Source organism: Sinocyclocheilus rhinocerous, unplaced genomic scaffold (genome assembly GCF_001515625.1).
Source record: "Sinocyclocheilus rhinocerous isolate Xijiao unplaced genomic scaffold, SAMN03320098_v1.1 scaffold35, whole genome shotgun sequence".
Lineage (NCBI taxonomy): Eukaryota > Metazoa > Chordata > Actinopteri > Cypriniformes > Cyprinidae > Sinocyclocheilus > Sinocyclocheilus rhinocerous.
In genome coordinates, this window is record NW_015661991.1 from 946634 (window position 1) to 965810 (window position 19177).

The 19177-nt window shown below is 35.1% G+C and overlaps 1 protein-coding gene across 1 annotated transcript; it reads left to right on the forward strand.

The window, feature by feature from the left end:
- Positions 1–1070: 1070 nt before the first annotated feature.
- On the forward strand, positions 1071–15158 carry LOC107727093 (alpha-parvin-like). Its single transcript, XM_016536856.1, has 13 exons — positions 1071–1356; positions 4839–4928; positions 5024–5094; positions 6098–6200; positions 6286–6426; positions 7651–7766; positions 8131–8189; positions 9847–9866; positions 10776–10837; positions 10927–10995; positions 11086–11187; positions 11954–12026; positions 15082–15158. Exons 1-13 carry the CDS (start codon positions 1221–1223, stop codon positions 15156–15158), a joined length of 1119 nt encoding a protein of 372 aa, XP_016392342.1. The 5' UTR covers positions 1071–1220.
- Positions 15159–19177: the final 4019 nt, after the last annotated feature.

Below are 19177 nucleotides of genomic sequence, written 5' to 3' on the forward strand. Positions count from 1 at the left end.
AAATTAATTATTAGGTGTCTTGAGGAAGCAGCACAGGTCACGGACAGTTGCTGAAAACAGCTTTTGCATCTTTCGTAACAATCTTGCTGAAGGTCCTGAATTTTCTTTTTCTTTTTTTAAGTGTTTCATTTCAGCTTGCTGTCTTGGTTACCCTGGTACTCATATAGAAGAGTAATATTTGCAATAGTAGTGATCAAGTTAAAGAAATAAAGTCAACCTAAATGACAACCTAAATGAAAAACCTAAGATGTACAGTTCCTGTATAGTCACTAATGTTCTTCTTGTTCATGTATCTTGTTTTTTCAATGCATAGACTTGAGTCATTGCTATTTTTGTCCTGCTATATAGAAATGTCACAGAAAGAAACAATAAAATAAGTCTAGTTGAAAAATGTATTAAACATTTTAAGTTGGAGGAGAAAATGAGATGGGAGTTTTTCGACATACCCTAACTGTCATAAACCTGAGTTCACGCAGAGCTAGACAAGACTAGAGTTTGAGGTTAAAAAGTACATAAATTGTAAAAAAAATTTAGAAAATAACCGATCGTTTCGCTGGATAAGACCCTTCTTCCTCGGCTGGGATCGTTCAGAGCCCTTTGAAGCTGCATTTAAACTGCATTTTGGAAGTTCAAACTCAGGGGCAGTCCATTATATGGAGAGAAATCCTGAAATGTTTTGCTCAAAAACATAATTTCTTTACGACCGAAGAAAGAAAGACATGATCTTGGATGACAGGGGGTGAGCACATTATCTGTAAATTTTTGTTCTGGAAGTGAACTACTCATTTAAAGGCATTTTAGTGATTAGAGAATGGTATTGATAAACTCTTAATAAATCAACATTTTTTAAATGATAGAATTTAGTGTGCAACAACGTCTACTCCATGTTCCCATTTCATATTGTGAGCTTGTGATCAAAGAAAACTAACTGCTATGACTTTAACATTTACAGTATATTACGCCATATAATGGAGATATGAGATTATAAAGAAAAACAGACTCTGATAAGAAAAGACGATAAAGCGAAAGTAGCGTTCAGTCAGTCAGGGCGGGACTAGTCTGGGAAACGCTCGTGCAGAAGGGAAGCAAGAGAGAGTCATTACACGAATGTTTGGAATTCCACTTCCGTTTGGTGGAATTCAAGAAGTCTCCACAACTTTAAATCTGCTATTCGCTCTGCACGTCTAGATAAGAGGCGCATTTATTGTGTTGCTTATCAAATGGCTTCTTCGCCGCAGAAATCACCGTCCTCACCAAAATCTCCCACTCCGAAGTCGCCTTCCTCCAGGAAAAAAGATGAGACTTTTCTTGGAAAACTTGGAGGAACTTTAGCAAGAAGGAAAAAGGCAAAAGAAGGTGTGAATTCAGCTTAAATCCATGGATAGCCGATCTCCCTCTGATACTAGGCTATCTTATATTTGATTCTATGCATGTCAAACAAATCTCTTAAGCTCATTGAAGTTTAGGCATCTATCTGTCAGATTAGGCTACCATATAGTTCTGAACACTTGTACTGTATATTTGTGTCTCATTTTATTTTTACAGTGTAGTGCGTGATACAGAAATGCAGTCTCAATAATTACGTAGCTACAGAAAAATAAAAAATGTAACATACTGTATAGTAATTACTGTAAGTTATGCGATGACATCTTGAAATGTGCTTTTAATCTCAGAAAAATCTTTCTTTCTTTTGTATTTTTTATTACAATGTAAAGTGTAAGTACAGTTGCGCTGTTGTTGATATACAGTATAGGCTACTCAACTATGTGAGTGTTTACAAAAGGCTGCACGTCTCTCCTGTGACCATATAAGGAAGAGAAGTGGCTGTCAAATACTCATTGTGAGAGTTTGGGTAAATAATAAGAAAATATTATTTCCTATATTTTCTATTTTCTACCCTATGTATACTGTGAGAAATGTTTCATCATTTTGTTATAACAACACCATTTAACTTGATTCAGAATAATTTCTTTTGGATATAATGATATTTCAGAGTTTCAATGCATTCAGTTTGTCTTTATCAGTAATGAAATTCAAATATTTAAAGATTTAACCCTGCGCTGTGCTAAAAATCCTTTACCTAATTTAAAATTTTTAAATTTACTTAAATCTCAAATTAGATTCAATCTTTTTGTCAATTTGTTTTCTTTCAATTAGCACTTCAGTTCCTCAGTGCAAAAAAAAAAAAAAATGTATTCGGCCAATCACAACGCACTGGATAGTTGGCCAATCAGAGCACACCTCGCTTTTCAGACCGATTAGTTTTGTAAAAATCGACGCGTTTCAAAAAGGCGGGGCATAGAGGAGAAACAATAATGTACAGTATGTGGAAAATAATGTGTTTTTTAACTTTAAACCGCATAAACACATTTCATTACACCAAATACACAAAATAATGTTCTTTTTAGCAGCATCATATGACCCCTTTAAAATCCGTTTCTGAGTGGGGTGACATCCGGTCTTATTCTTTATTCTGAATGTCACTGCTGATCCTTTGCCACTCATATAGGCTAGTGTAGAAGTGATGAAATTGTTTGGCTTTGTTTTTTTTTCGTCCCATGTGACAAGAGACATATTTAGTTTGCTGCTGTGTTTATTTGTGGGTTTAGACATTCACTGACTAAAAGAAGAGAGAAAGAACCTCATGCCACAACAGGAAGTACAAACTGGCACCCCAAGAGAAATGAAAAATGTTAAAAGTTCATTTACAAGCTGTAAATCAGCTGCCATGGATGTGTTCTAAACCTGCAAGTTTATTAAGAAGCCGGGAAGTTGCTTCCCTTGCCCTCAACTGACCGTATTTAAAGCATGTTAGAAGCAGCTACGGCAGGATTCAGTGTTGATTAAAAACAGGATGTCGATATCTCTAGGGATCTGTACCGATTCTTCTTCTGGACCGCCTCTCACAGAGATGTGCTGCAGCATTGCTTTACTGATTGGCCAGTATTGATGGGGCCACTGGGCAGATGGAGACAGAGAGGGTGTTTAGAAGATCACCTGCATGAGGGCTGGTTGAGACGCCACATGTACTGATTCACAGGATGGCAGACAGGGCCAATTAAATGAGAGATTCAATGGAACAGCAAGATTTAGAGGCTTAATCTATAAGCATTAACTATCACTAATCTGTTAACAGGTTTGAGAGTTGCAACTAGAGTTGCCAACTAATGACACATTTCCCACTGACAGCATATTCATGTCACTAAAGTGAATAACAATCCCTTGAGAAAAAGAAGTGCACTTAATTGTATTGAATGTGCACTTATAGTGTTCTTTAAATCTCAAAAATGTATTTTTAAAGATAGTACTTGCAGAAAATATATTGATTGAATAAAAGGTCACTTAAGTTTACTTAAAGAGAATACATTTTCATATGTTTCTTAGCATACATACACTTTTAAAAAAGTGTGTAATACATTAAAAAAGTGTGTAATACAAGTGTGTAATACATGCGATTAATGTATGTGTGTAATACATTAATCACTTTTAATGTAAAATTAACAGTTTTACTTTAAAGCAGCATTGTGTTTTAATAATCTTTTGTCATGCTTTAAAAAAGTACATTTATTTTGATATTTTGATACACTTATTTTTGTGTTGACTAACATACTAAAGCACATATAAAGTAATTTAATGTAGGATGTTATTTGACATTACATACAGTTTAAAGTAAATATACGAAATTATTTCATTATTAGAAATATGCAATTACAAATACAAAGTTCTGTCATGAAACTCTAGATGGCGCAGGCCGATAACTCACTTTGATATAAACACGTCATTAATTGCATTGCACAGCTGATTATATGGGGTTATTTCATATACGTTATGTTTTTGCGGCAGCAGTATTTCTTACATGCTCACAGCAGCAGCAGCATAGCAGATCTATTCCGCCAATACCAAACACATTAATATTGCTATGTATATTACCATGGTAAACTCTCTGAGAGTTGTCATGACAGAAATACATTTAAATACAATAGAATAGAAATTACAGTAAAGTAGGCTATATTTTAGTTTACCATAAATGCTTGTTAGTATATTTGGCAGCACTCCATATTTGTAAAGACAATAAACATTATTATAAAATTATGATGTACTTATATAAAACAACTTTAAAGTTGAGCTAAATGCATTTAATATAAATGTTAACTTAATGGTAAATAACAATTACTTTTCTGAATAAATTACATTGAGTTTGCACCTAAGTATATTCTTTAAAAAAATTTTTTTATAAGTACTCTTTTTAAAATTATGATAAAGTATCTTTCTTTTTCACATGGGATTTGTAAAACTGCAAATGACTTACGTACAGTATAGTTGTCTGCATATTATGCACATATTATGCAATACTTAAAATGCTTATATTTTAATAATATAATATATGAATAATAATAATACAAAGAAGAACAATAATAAGAAAAATATTTTATATAAACTATTTAGTATAAAAATACACTCCACCTTTGACAATGATAAAATGGTTTCTGAACATTCTCTATTTTGATGAATATTGCACAATTTATTGATTGAAGGTCTGAGTTGTAGTTCTTTTGTTAAGATGAACGTGTTCAGGGATGAATGCATAGCATTAAATGAGACGCTTTGAGTAGCCCTCTCCCCACTGAGGCCAATACTGAATAACTGACCTCCAGCGATGAGAGGCACAGCTTAAAAAGTCATCACACGATCGATCTATCTATCTATCTATCTATCTATCTATCTATCTATCTATCTATTTATCTTCTATCTATCTATCTATCTATCTACAGTATCTATCTATCTATCTATCTATCAAGAGTAGTACTGATATAGTGATGCATTTCTTCTTTTTATAGTGTCTGAGCTCCAGGAGGAGGGAATGAATGCGATTAACCTGCCCCTTAGCCCTACTCCCTTTGAGCTGGACCCTGAAGACACCATGCTTGGTAAAATGACTCAACTGATGATCATGATGATATATGATGATAGTATGACTCTGTCATACTAAAAGCTGCTGTATTTCCCATTTCTCTCTCAAAAGATGAGAATGAAGTCCGTTCCATGGTTGATCCCAACTCAAGGAATGATCCCAAACTCCAAGAGCTGTTGAAGGTAAATCAGCTCCAACATGACTGTAATACAACTCATTCTACGATCTTCTTCACTAGTTTTGGTAATTTGGTTATGAGGTTCACTCAGAGCTTCAACTTCCAACTCTGAAGTATTAGTCTAGCGTTACTGTTGTCATCTATCATGCAAGGGGACCCACGTTCAAATCCTGATCTAAGGTTACAGTTTTTCTCAGTCGCTTTGGTGCATTTCTCACATCACTATTTACATTTGCACAACAGTTAATGCAGTTCTCAAAACAATTAGTACAAACTGCAAAACCTAGTTGATAACCTGCAAACTGATGCATGTCCAAAAGCATTTGCACTTTGTTCGAAGGAATGAGAAACTGCTACTATGATGTGCACAAATGACTAAATGTTGTGGAGGTTGAACTAACTGTTGTGCAAATGTAAATAGTGATGTGAGAAATGCACCAAAGCGACTGAGAAAAACTGTAAATATATAATGTAAAATACTGACTGAAAAGATCACTGTCAACCAAAATATAAAATATAGGTAAAAGTAACTCAAAGTACACAGTGTAAAAAAAACACTTTCTATGAAGCCCATATTTATAATACATTATAAGGAGGCATTATAATGAATGCATAATGCATTATATAAAAAAAACATATAATATGTTATATCATCTTATGAATATTCATAAGAACAGTTTTAATTTATTATAATATTTACTTATTTGTGTTATTAATGTTTACTTATTACTTTCTAAGTGAAAGTATAAATCCTCGACCAAAATTTTTCCAGTGCAGTACGTATATTTATAATTGTATATACTGTATATAATACTTGGAATAACAGGAAACAATATTTGAATGTTGAGATTTTACTATCTAATAATAAAACAACAAAAGGAAGCAATGATGGCTAACTTGTAACTCATAAGTGTCGTTTTTCAGTACAATTGTTTTGTTCATGCATTTTCAATTAGTAATTTTTCAAAGATCCCAAGCATCACCACTTCTCTGGTCTTTAATGACAGGTGCTCATTGACTGGATCAATGACGTGTTGGTGGGAGAGAGAATCATTGTTAAAGATCTAGCTGAGGACCTCTATGATGGGCAGGTTCTTCAAAAACTCTTTGGTGAGGAATCTGTTCTGGAAAAGAGCCTATATTGTTGTTCCAGTAAGACCCAGTAGGCTATTTTAAATTGTGTTTGTATTCCCAGAGAACCTGGAGGGAGAGAAGCTGAATGTGGCTGAGGTGACTCAGTGTGAGATCGCTCAGAAACAGAAGCTGCAGACGGTTCTGGAAAAGATCAATGACACTCTCAAAGTTTCCTCCAGGAACATTAAATGGAATGTTGACTGTATGTAGCTTTGGCCTCGTTTTTCATTCGCATTATATATTTTAAACACTGTATCACTGTTCATTGCCAGCCATCTCTCCCTTTTGCCACAGTAATTTTTTTTTTTTTCTTTTTAATGCTAATGCTAATCTTTTTAATACTAAAGAAAATGCTTGAAATTTCATTAAAGGGGTCATATGATGCGATTTCATTTTTTCCTTTCTCTTTAGAGTGTTACAAGCTCTTGGTGCATAAAGAAGATCTGTAAAGTTGCAAAGACTAAAGTCTCAAATCCAAAGAGATATTCTTTATAAAAGTTAAGAGTTAGCTCACCCAAAAATGAAAATGTACTGAAAATGTACTCACCCTCAGGCCATCCGGTGTAGATGAGTTTGTGTCTTCTTCAGAACAGATTTGGAGAAATTTAGCATTAAATCACATGCTCACAATGGATCTTCTGCAGTGAATAGGTTCCGTTGACAGCTGATAAAAACATCACAATACAACATCACAAAAGTCTTGTGAAGCAAAAAGGTGCATGTTTGTAATAAATCCATCAAGACATTTTTAACTTCAAACCTCATTGATCTATAATACTGCTTTCTCCTGTGAAAATGTAGTCTTGTCTTAATTTAGGAGAGAAATATGCACAGATCAAGCGCTGTTTACAAGTGAGAACAGTCCCAAAGAGTTCTAAACAAATATGTTCTTAACAAATAATTTCACAATCATGCAGCTTTTCATTTCACAAGACATTAATTAATGGACTGGAGTTGTGTGGATTACTTGTGGATTATTGTGATGTTTTTATCAGCTGTTTGGATTCTCATAGTGACGGCACCCATTCACTACCTGGTGAGCAGGTGATGTAATGCTAAATTTCTCCAAATCTACATTTTGGATGGCCTGAGAGTGAGAAAATTGTCAGCAAATTTTCATTTTTGGGTGAACTATTCCTTTAACAACAGGATCCACTTGTGAATGTGGCTTAAGTGTGCAGTTATTTTTTGTTTTATTGATATTGTTTATGTTTGTGTTATAAATTGCATTTATAAATACTCTTCCTTGCTGCCAATAATAACTGGGTTGCAATCCACCAGTTGAAAATCAATGATGGAAATAACATTTAGCATGTTTCATTGCTGACCTTTCTTTTGACTGAATGCAGAATATGTAACATTTGTATACATTCAGAAGGCATTTCAGCTTTTGCTCCTGCTGTTTATTCCTTTGTGTATTTCTCAGCTGTTCATGCTAAGAACATTGTGGCCATTCTTCACCTGCTGGTGGCTCTTTCTCAGCATTTCCGGGCCCCTGTCAGACTGCCAGACCATGTGTCCATTCAAGTTGTAGTGGTTCAGGTGCTTTTATTTTCTGTTCATAATTTATAGCTTATTCATTTGCTTTATGCTTCTCAGTTACAATATTGTTTCATTCAACGGTTTTGTCACAGTGTGCTTGAATTGTGAAACTTGAGCAGAATGAATTTCTGTGTAAATGCTCATAAATCCATTCTAATGTAATTTGTCTCAATGTGGCAATTAACATAAGAACGATTTTACATTTACACCGATATCATTTTGATTGTGTATAATAGTAACAAATGCAGAAACGTTATCATGCTAATTTTCTGATATTAGATTATAAACATAACATTATAGAAGATTATAAACTGTTTCTTGCCATTTTCACATTATATAGAAAAATGTTTCTCTATCCCAACAGAAACGAGAGGGAATACTTCAGTCTCGGCAGATTCAGGAGGAAATTACAGGCAACATAGGGTATGTTTTTTTTTTTTTTATTGATTACAGTATTGCAAAGAAAAGAATAAACATTTACAATATGATTGCATACATTAAGACAATAGACAGCATTAGTTGATGCACTATTGTGAACTAACAATGACCAACAATGTAAATTATAAATAAACAGTACATTTGTATAAACCAAGATTAATAAATTCTGTAAAAAAAAAAGGCTCTTCATTGTTAGTTCATGATGCAGAACTCTTGTAGTGTATTTCAAACCTTAAAAGTATATATTAAAAAAAAAAATTTTAATATATAAAAAAAATTTGCAGATAGTAGGATATTAATAAAAAGGTCACTTAAATGTACTTAAAGAGTGCACACTTTCATGATTATGTTTCTTAACACCCATAAGTGCGCTTTGTAATAATGTCAAATCAAATGTTTTACTTTAAAGTTCATTTTAAATCATTATTTATGTTTTAATCTTTTGTTGCACTTGAAAGAAGTACAATTATTGTGATGTGCTGATTTACATACTAAAGCACATGTAAAGTACTAGTAAAATCACTATTAATTTGAGCTGTAGTGTCTTATTTGATATTAGATGTAAAGTTAACATAGTAATATATGCACTAAATTATAAATTCAGTTTATCATTACAAATGTTTAATTATATCTTTATTTTTAAATACCCTCCTAAGGTCAACTAATTGCATTTAATATAAATGTAAACCATAATACATTGTCATTTAAATGTAAATAACATGCAATTAGGTGTACGAAAACGTTACATTCAGATTGCACTTAAGTATATTCTTTTAAACGATATTATTTCCTTAATAATAATAATATATTATTTCCTCTTTTTAAAAGTAGGCTAAAGTTAACATTCTTTTTCACAAGGGAATGCACTAATGTCAGTCTATGCCATAAATGCATTTATAATGCTAATACCTTTTGCAAAACAAAAACAGACCCTTTTGAAGGAAATGTCTGATTAGGAACAATAAGCTTGACAGAGTACGGGAGTATAAAGCAGATATCGTATTGTTTAATATTATAGTATACTGTGTGTTTGGTCTATGTGTTGACGTATGAAGTAACCAGGGATCCAGTGGCTGGAACATGCAGTGACAGGCCAGTCATGGAGCTGTGGTGTACAGGGGTGTGTGTGTGTGTGTCGGTTGTGAGCTGGATCCTCCTGCTTCTGAGCAGCTTTGCAGTGGTTCTAGAGGTTGAGCACCGGAGCTCTTGCTCTGCCAACTCTCCACTGCTGCTGCTGATTAACAGCGGTCCAGCGGGCTCAAATCAGCTTGGGAGATAAGGCAGAGAGCAGCTCCTTGGCTGCTGATGTGGACTCGGGCAGCAGCTGCTGAGACATGCCTCTGCCGGGGCAGAATTGACTGTGTGGAGACAAGCCGCTGCTGGGCAGGCGTCCACTAGGCCAATATCCTAGAACCCAGTTCTGTTTGATCGGCCCGCTCTTGGGACCGGAGCATTCCCTGCCCCCCTAATCTTTTTGTTTGCCTTTCATCCTGGCACTCTTGATATGTCCCTCTGAATTTGGTTATTATTTTGCCATTTAGACTGTTTGTAAAACCCTTTCATTCAGACATAAATAGATCGTTGATCTCTTTTGTTTCCCACATTGATATTGAAATAATAATGCTCTTTTCCTTCCCCATAGGGCATTGTCTGGAAGATATGGTATGTATTATATATAATTTGCACATCTTAAATTCAGTTACAGTGGCCTGAAAAACATTTTCACAATTAATGCCAATACATAAAGATCTATCTATCTATCTATCTATCTATCTACCTATCTACCTACCTACCTACCTATCTATCTATCTATCTATCTATCTATCTATATATATTATATATATATATATATATATTAGCATGAGCAATTTTACAATAGCAAAATCATTGAATATAGTATCATATAATAATTATATTATATAATAATCATATTTTAATAATAATAATGACATAATAACCATATAATATAATCATATCATTATTTAATATATAAATTAAATATTTAAGTAAAATTAAATATATAGTTATTTAATTATATGGAAAAAATATATCAAAATAAACGTGGACAGGAAAAATATGTTGTGCAGAGCAGCAAAATTAGAAAAAGATTATTTTGTAAAATAATGGCTCTGGGTCAGAAATATTGGTTAAATAAACCAATGGATATACTTATCAACACTGAGACACAAATTAGACAGACTTTATGGTTGTCAAACCATCATGGATCATGTTTTTAGTTAATACACCTGTGGTTAATCTGTTAAGACTGGCTAAGAACTGACTTCATACATTTACTAAAGTCACCTTGAGACCAGTTTGTTAAACTAATTGCAATTAATCTGAAAAAAGGTTTAACATCAGCATTTTTTTGCAGGTGCCACTTGGTTTAATATCTCATAATTTCGGACATTTTTGTATTTTAGTGTCCAAATTTTAGCTTTAGTGTTCAAATCTGTTTTGCAGCCACTGTACATCTTAACATGCGTTGCGAAAGTGATAAAAATAAAATTGGACTTGGTATACCTTCTCTAGTGCTGCCTTGCATATAAGAAATCATGTTTTATTTCACAGAGCGAGATGCCTTTGATACCCTTTTTGACCATGCGCCAGATAAACTGAATGTGGTGAAAAAGGCAAGTGCACATTTCACTCTATTTCTTAAGAGGTTTTACAAACGGAGAGCTTTGACTCTTTGACTCTGATCTCTTGGTCTTTTTATCAGACTCTTATTACATTTGTGAACAAGCACTTAAACAAGTTGAACCTGGAGGTGTCAGAGCTGGAAACTCAGGTAACATGACCATGACTCGAGTTGAGTTGAATATCAGTATAGTGAGAGATGTTTAAAAACTGAGATGTCAGTGTTTGTGATCTCCTGTAGTTTGCTGATGGTGTGTACCTGGTCTTACTGATGGGACTCCTAGAAGGATACTTTGTGCCCCTCTATAACTTCTTCCTCATCCCTGAAAATTTTGATCATAAGGTACTGTAAATTATTGTGAAAGTGTGGTTAATAATTTAAACATGATAACCTTTCACGGGAAACAGAAATGATATCTAGAATTGTATTCATCGATTATTAATTGGATGTGAAAAGTGAGGCTGGAATATAGTTCACCCAAAAATGAAAATTGTCATCATACTCACCCGCATGTCATTCCAAGCCCATACGACTTTCATTCACCTTCCAAACACAAATTTGAAAGATATTTTTATTGAAACTTGTCAGATGTGTGTTCAGACTTGCTTGCGTGACATCCTCAAGCACAAACCAACCTCAAGCACATTTGCACATTTTATGTTCTCTATGTATGTGTATTGATCATTGATGTTTATATGTGAATAATAGTTTAAATGTAATCTGTTCATCACACAAAGCAATCATGTCTCTCCGGAAGACTCAGTTCACATGGATTACTTTTACAATGTCTTTAATGGAACTTTCTGAAACTTTTGGTGAAATGGACTTTTTGGAGGACAGAAATCAGAAAAGGTTTTTAAGGTGGATTAATCGTTCACAGTAAGACCCCTAATATGCATATTTTTTTATTTTATACTTACTTTAATACATCATTAATGTAAATATTTTGTAAAGAAACTCCTATGTTTTATTTATCTGTCCATGGACCTATACAGACTCCTAGGGGGTTCATGGACTGATATACATTATATAAATTACATTTTAGCGCCACTATTTGTATTACAATTGTTATTAATTTCTCATCAGTGTTCTGCATTGTATGCATTAGGTGCACAATGTTTCATTTTCCTTTGAGCTGATGCAAGATGGCAATATGGAGAAGCCAAAGCCCAGGCCAGAAGGTAAACTTTCTTGCTCTACTAAGACTGGAGATCAAGTGTGCTCGTGTTTTGTGTAGTAGGTTTCACAGTGCTTGATTTCGAAGGAACAGTCATGGCATGTTGCCTGATTGCAGTAGTTTATTGTAGTTAAGAGGAGTTGCCATGTGTATCAGTGTAATTGATCTCTTCATTGCCTCCCGTCCTGTTGCTGTTGAACGTAAATGAATGTGAATGTGCTGTAGTTGCTTTACCCAAAAGGCTTGGCGAATGTCTCGAATGCATGCTGCATTTACAATTGCATTTCATTTGTTGCAGCAGAGTTTCTCTGTGTAAGGCTTAAACAACATCTGGTTAATTTGGCGCACATGATCTAACTGAGAATAAGCCTCATGGGCGGTTCTCACTAAATGAGGTTTAATGCAAAATACACTGGTACCATAACATTTTTGCTGTTAATTATTAGTGGTGATTTCGAAGGCAAGCATCGTTATTATTACTCGTTGCAGGGTGAAGGATTTTAATAGGGTTAGAGAGTAGAACATGATATTGACATGGGGGTGGTCTCTTTTTACTTGGGCCTTCGTACATCACTACAGTATTGACATAAGACAAAGGACCTAATTATATCTATTGTGACTGCACCTTTAGAATACCTTAGTAACAACCACTCAGAACACCTTAGCAATGGCTTGGCGAATGAGTTGACACATGCTGCTGCCATAGAGTTTACTTTTTTAATCAACAAAGATATTATTTTAATATTTCTATAGATGTATAAGTGTATATTTTGTAACTAGTTACCACAATTTTCAAACTTTTTGCTCTCACTGGTTTATTTTAAATGGTCTTGCGGTTTTCTATTCCATGTAGGCCTAGTGTGTCTAAAATAAAGAAAAACTGGTTGCACAACAGTGCTGTTTAAATAGTTTTAGATTCAGGGTAACAATTTATTTTAAGGACTAATTCTCACTATTAACTAGTTGCTTATTAGCATGCATATTAGTAACATATTGACTGTTTATTAGTACTTATAAAGCACATATTAATGAATGCCTTATTCTGCATGATCATAGTTTACATCCTTTAATCCTATCCCATACCTAAACTTAACCACGGCCTTACTAACTAAGTAATAAGCCGTAATTAGGAGTTCAGTGAGGCAAAAGTCATAGTTAATAGTTAGTCAATAGTGAGAATTGGTCCCCAAACTAAAGTGAAAATAAGTATTGAACACGTCACCATTTTTCCCAGTAAATAAGTTTCTAAAAGTGCTGTTGACATGAAATTTTCGCCAGATGTCGGTAACAACCAAAGTAATCCATACATACAAATAAAACAAAACAAATAAGTTCAGAAATTAAGTTATGTGTAATAAAACTGAATGACCCAGGGAAAAAGTATTGAACACACTTACTGAAATGTATTTAATACTCCGTACAAAAGCCTTTGTTGTTAATGACAGCTTCAAGACGCCTCCTTTATGGAGAAACTAGTCGCATGCATTGCTCAGGTGTGATTTTGGCCCATTCTTCCACACAGTCTTCAAATGTTGAAGATTCTGTGAGCCTCTTCTATGAACTCTGATCTTTAGATTCAAGTCAGGTGATTGGCTGGGCCATTCTAGCAGCTTTATTTTCTTTTTCTGGAACCAATTGAGAGTTTCCTTGGCTGTGTGTTTGGGATCATTGTCTTGCTGAAGTTTATTGTAGTTAAGAGGAGTTGCCATGTGTATCAGTGTAATTGATCTCTTCATTGCCTCCCGTCCTGTTGCTGTTGAACGTAAATGAATGTGAATGTGCTGTAGTTGCTTTACCCAAAAGGCTTGGCGAATGTCTCGAATGCATGCTGCATTTACAATTGCATTTCATTTGTTGCAGCAGAGTTTCTCTGTGTAAGGCTTAAACAACATCTGGTTAATTTGGCGCACATGATCTAACTGAGAATAAGCCTCATGGGCGGTTCTCACTAAATGAGGTTTAATGCAAAATACACTGGTACCATAACATTTTTGCTGTTAATTATTAGTGGTGATTTCGAAGGCAAGCATCGTTATTATTACTCGTTGCAGGGTGAAGGATTTTAATAGGGTTAGAGAGTAGAACATGATATTGACATGGGGGTGGTCTCTTTTTACTTGGGCCTTCGTACATCACTACAGTATTGACATAAGACAAAGGACCTAATTATATCTATTGTGACTGCACCTTTAGAATACCTTAGTAACAACCACTCAGAACACCTTAGCAATGGCTTGGCGAATGAGTTGACACATGCTGCTGCCATAGAGTTTACTTTTTTAATCAACAAAGATATTATTTTAATATTTCTATAGATGTATAAGTGTATATTTTGTAACTAGTTACCACAATTTTCAAACTTTTTGCTCTCACTGGTTTATTTTAAATGGTCTTGCGGTTTTCTATTCCATGTAGGCCTAGTGTGTCTAAAATAAAGAAAAACTGGTTGCACAACAGTGCTGTTTAAATAGTTTTAGATTCAGGGTAACAATTTATTTTAAGGACTAATTCTCACTATTAACTAGTTGCTTATTAGCATGCATATTAGTAACATATTGACTGTTTATTAGTACTTATAAAGCACATATTAATGAATGCCTTATTCTGCATGATCATAGTTTACATCCTTTAATCCTATCCCATACCTAAACTTAACCACGGCCTTACTAACTAAGTAATAAGCCGTAATTAGGAGTTCAGTGAGGCAAAAGTCATAGTTAATAGTTAGTCAATAGTGAGAATTGGTCCCCAAACTAAAGTGTGACCAGATCAAGTGTAACTTGTCACACTGCAGGACACTTTCAACTTTTTAAAAGTATTTAATGTCAACTATTGGAATACTAAAACATTTGCTCTGATAGGGTGACAGTGCACATTTTTCTTCAAAGAAAGTGGAAATCTAGTTGTTAATGTGTTTTAGAAGCAGCACTTGACATAAGCAGTTGAGATGCCAGGTATGTTGAGAGAGGGAAGATAATGTTTCATATTGAAATGAACAGTCTGTACAGTCACCTCATTACATACATGATCATAATCATATCTTTTGTGTGTCTCATCAGACATTGTCAACTGTGACCTCAAGTCCACACTGAGGGTCCTCTACAACCTCTTCACCAAGTACAGGAATCTGGAGTGAGTGGGTTGTTACCGACCTCTGGAGAAAATTTCAAGTCAACAGCACCTTTAAAAATATATTTACTGAGAAAAATGGTGACGTGTTCAATACTTATTTTACCCGCTGTATATATATATATTTTTTTTTATTTTTATTTTTTTTTTGTATGTCTTTCATGTTTGAAATTGAGTATGTATATTTATTAATTCCGCAAGATGATTTAAAAAAAAAGTATTATTTTATGATGAATATGGTTATGGAAAATATACAAATATGTGGAATATATTGTAATATCAATGTATTGTGATATGAGTGTTCATGTACGATTTACATCCAAATCGCTTTATTCACTCTTTGCTATTTTTGCTACAATGGTGTTCACTCTGTCTTAGAACAGCTTTATCAATGGACTAGCAATGCCAAGCTCATGAGTTTGAGTCACGGAATGCATGAACTGATAAATTATCTGCCCAAATGCGATGTAAGTCACTTGGATTCTTTAGATTCGTCTACCAAATGCATAAATTTATATATTTTAATGATAGTAGAAATGTTCATCTAATAAAAAATGTAATGCTGTCCTATCATTCTTAAAGTGGATTGACAACAATCAGGCTATTGGAGAATTAAAGGGTTAGTTCACCCAAAAATGAAAATTAGCCCACAAATTACTCACCCTCAAGTCATCCTAGGTGTATATTACATTCTTCTTTCAGACGAATCCAGTCGGAGTTATATAAAAAATTGTCTTTGATCTTTCAAGCTGTTTAATGCCACTCAGCGGGTGTTGCATGCATCACTCCAAAAGAAGTTAAATAAAAAGCACCCATCCATAAAAAAAAGATCCTCACATGGCTCCGGGGGGTGAACAAAGGCCTTCTGTAGCGAATCGATGCGATTTTGTAAGAAAAATATCCATATTCAAAATGTAATAATCACTTTAATGTAGCTTGCGCCAACGGTTGTACACGGAAGCAGCAGCTCCGGGTGGATGACGTATGAGTTCAGCGTTGCGCCAGTGAGTCTCGTGAAAACCAACGTTTGTTAACAGGAGCAAAGGAAGTCTCCTCTTGGCTTATATCGAAATCCTCCGACAGTCTTCTTTACAAATCCTCGTTTTGTACTTCTATTAAGTGACCGGTGTTTTGTTTTGATCTCTCCCCTTCGCTTCCGCGTGCTTCACTTCTGAGCGGTGCATGCGCAAAGCCGACCTCCATACGTCATCCGCCCGGAGCTGCTTCCAGTGTACAACAGTGAGTGCAAGCTACACTAAAGTGATTATTACGTTTTGAATATGGATATTTTTCTTACAAAAACGCATTTTTATTTCATGTCTTTTGGACTGAAGCAATGCAACACCCGCTGATGGCATTAAACAGCTTGAAAAATCAAAGACAATTTTTTATATAACTCCGACTGGATTCGTCTGAAAGAAGAAAGTCATATACACCTAGGATGCCTCGGGGGTGAGCATGGATTCGCTACAGAAGGCCTTTGTTCACCCCCCCGGAGCTGTGTGAGACACTTTTTTTTATGGATGTGCGTTTTTTATTTCACTTCTTTTGGACTGATGCATGCAACACCCGCTGAGTGGCATTAAACAGCTTGAAAGATCAAAGACAATTTTTAATATAACTCCGACTGGATTCGTCTGAAAGAAGAAAGTCATATACACCTAGGATGACTTGAGGGTGAGTAATTTGTGGGCTAATTTTCATTTTTGGGTGAACTAACCCTTTAAAGCCTATCGATGCAGAAGATGGTTTCTGTATTAAGAAGTAACATGTACATTCAATTAAAAGAGATTTTCTTAAATGTTTAAAATTGAAGGTCGCTGAAATAGTTTTTTCACTGTAGAGGTTTGGGCCAGCATGATTAGAAAATGAACTCCCTGTGAAATCACCACTATTTCCTGTGTACCATAAATGGAAACAGGAATTTATGGTACACACAAGAAGAGGAATATCACACTCACACAAAGCAAAACAACTTTTCAGGTGATTGTCAATCACCGCTTATGGTGTTTGTAATCATGTTCTGCATATGGTGTTGCTTCATAAAACCATTTCTAAAAGTTGTATATAATAAACATATAAGTTATAAATATAGCCACAATTGGCGATCATCAGAGTTCAAGCACCAATTGGCCATGTGGTTGATTGGTATTAAAGCCTTCATGTTTTTGGCGGTAATTGGAGAAAAAAAAATCATATATACATTTGTTAGCTTAAAGGGTTAGTTTACCCAAAAAATGAAAATTCTGTCATTAATTACTCACCCTCTTGTCATTCCAAACCTGTAAGAACTTTGTTCATCTTCGGAACACAAATTTTGATGAAATCCGTGAACGCATGGCGGTCACCTGACAAGGTGATTGTGGCATTGGGCCTCGTTCATAAATCACAAGCTGAACAAATTTCTGTGACTATCATTCATCAATACATTCCTACATATCAAATGGAATTCTATGATTATGCAATAATGGTTTTAGGGGTTACACAAATTCATTTAGCTGAATTTGCTCATGTTTCATAAATGCATGTTTGAAGCTTATTCTGTTTATTTAGACACATTTCACTCATTTCAAGGTTTTGGTGAATATTCAACAATAAACATTCAGTCTAAAGGTCACAATATTTCTATAGCAATATTTCTGAGAAATCTTGCAGGAAAAAAGGTCCATTCTCAATAGTGTAGCTCAGTGGTTCCCAACCCTGGTCCTGGAGGCACCCCAACACTGCACATTTTGCATGTCTCCTTTCTCAGACACACAAATTCCAGGTCTTGGAGTCTCTACTAATGAGCTGATGACCAGAATCAGGTGTGTTTGATTAAGGAGACATGCAAAATGTGCAGTGTTGGGGTGCCTCCAGGAGCAGGGTTGGGAACCACTGTAGCTTATGTAAATCCTGTCTCACTCAGTAGTCATTTTCAAGCCCAGCAGCTTTCTGTTGATCAGCACAGCGAATTTTAACATGCACTAAATCTGTATAGTAACTATTTTGCCAAAACTAAATTTACTTTAAGAGTTGGTAGTTGTTTAAACTCACTACTTTTTGTGACACAAAAAGGAACAGTGTAGTCCAGTTTAGAAAGCTGTTTTCTTTAGTAATTCCACTGAAAATCTCATACTGAGAAGCACAGAAGTATTGGAGCAGTCCTAAAAAATTGTAGGTTGTCTGTCTCTTAGTCTTTTTTTTTTTTTCTCCCTTGAAGCTTCTAAATTGCAGACCCGCATTGCAGTCTGTCCGGCATATGAAGTGTTTTGAAAAATAATGTACTCCTATCATATACTTTGGCTGGTGTTAAGTGCCGGTGTTAAATACGAAGCATGTGTTTAGGAGAGTCTGCAACAATTGCCTTTCGATAAACCTTTGTTCTGACGCATTTTCTGCCGCCCCATTATCACTAGAGGTAGGGGATTAAGTGGCGAGTGTGTCTTCATCAGAGAAGCGCCTTTGAGAGCAGAAATAACAGGGAAGAACACCTGTGCAATCGAGCGTCCTGCGCGAAGGTGTCCTGAATAGTGGTGTCCCCACCATTAGCGGCCCGCTGCAATTACCTTCCCCTGAGTTTCCTTCTGATCCCTCCCTTCATAATATCAAACAAGACCACGAGCTCGTTTCAGCTTCACCGAGCCAGAACCGCTGTTTACTCACAAATACAAAAGGGTGAGGCGAGGAGCCACTGAAATAGCTGCTAAATGCTTGACTCTCGCTGGCCAAGCATCTGATCTGAGCTTCTATTGATTTGTACTAAAGATCCTGGTCATTATGAGTAATTGATTCCAGCATCTAAGCAGTGTCTTTAGAGGATTATTAGAAGGCCTCTGGCATCTATTCCCACCATAGAGTGCTTTCGAAGCTTTTCTCATGTAAAATTTTATTAGCAAAATGTAGCTATGAAATCTTAAAGGTAAAATCATAAAGTCAAGGTTTAGGTAGCCTTGTGTAGCAAGAACTTTGTCTGATGAAGGTCTGTAGGCATGATGTACTGACGTATGTTAAATGAATTAGCATTTTAGTTTCCGGTTCCATCGT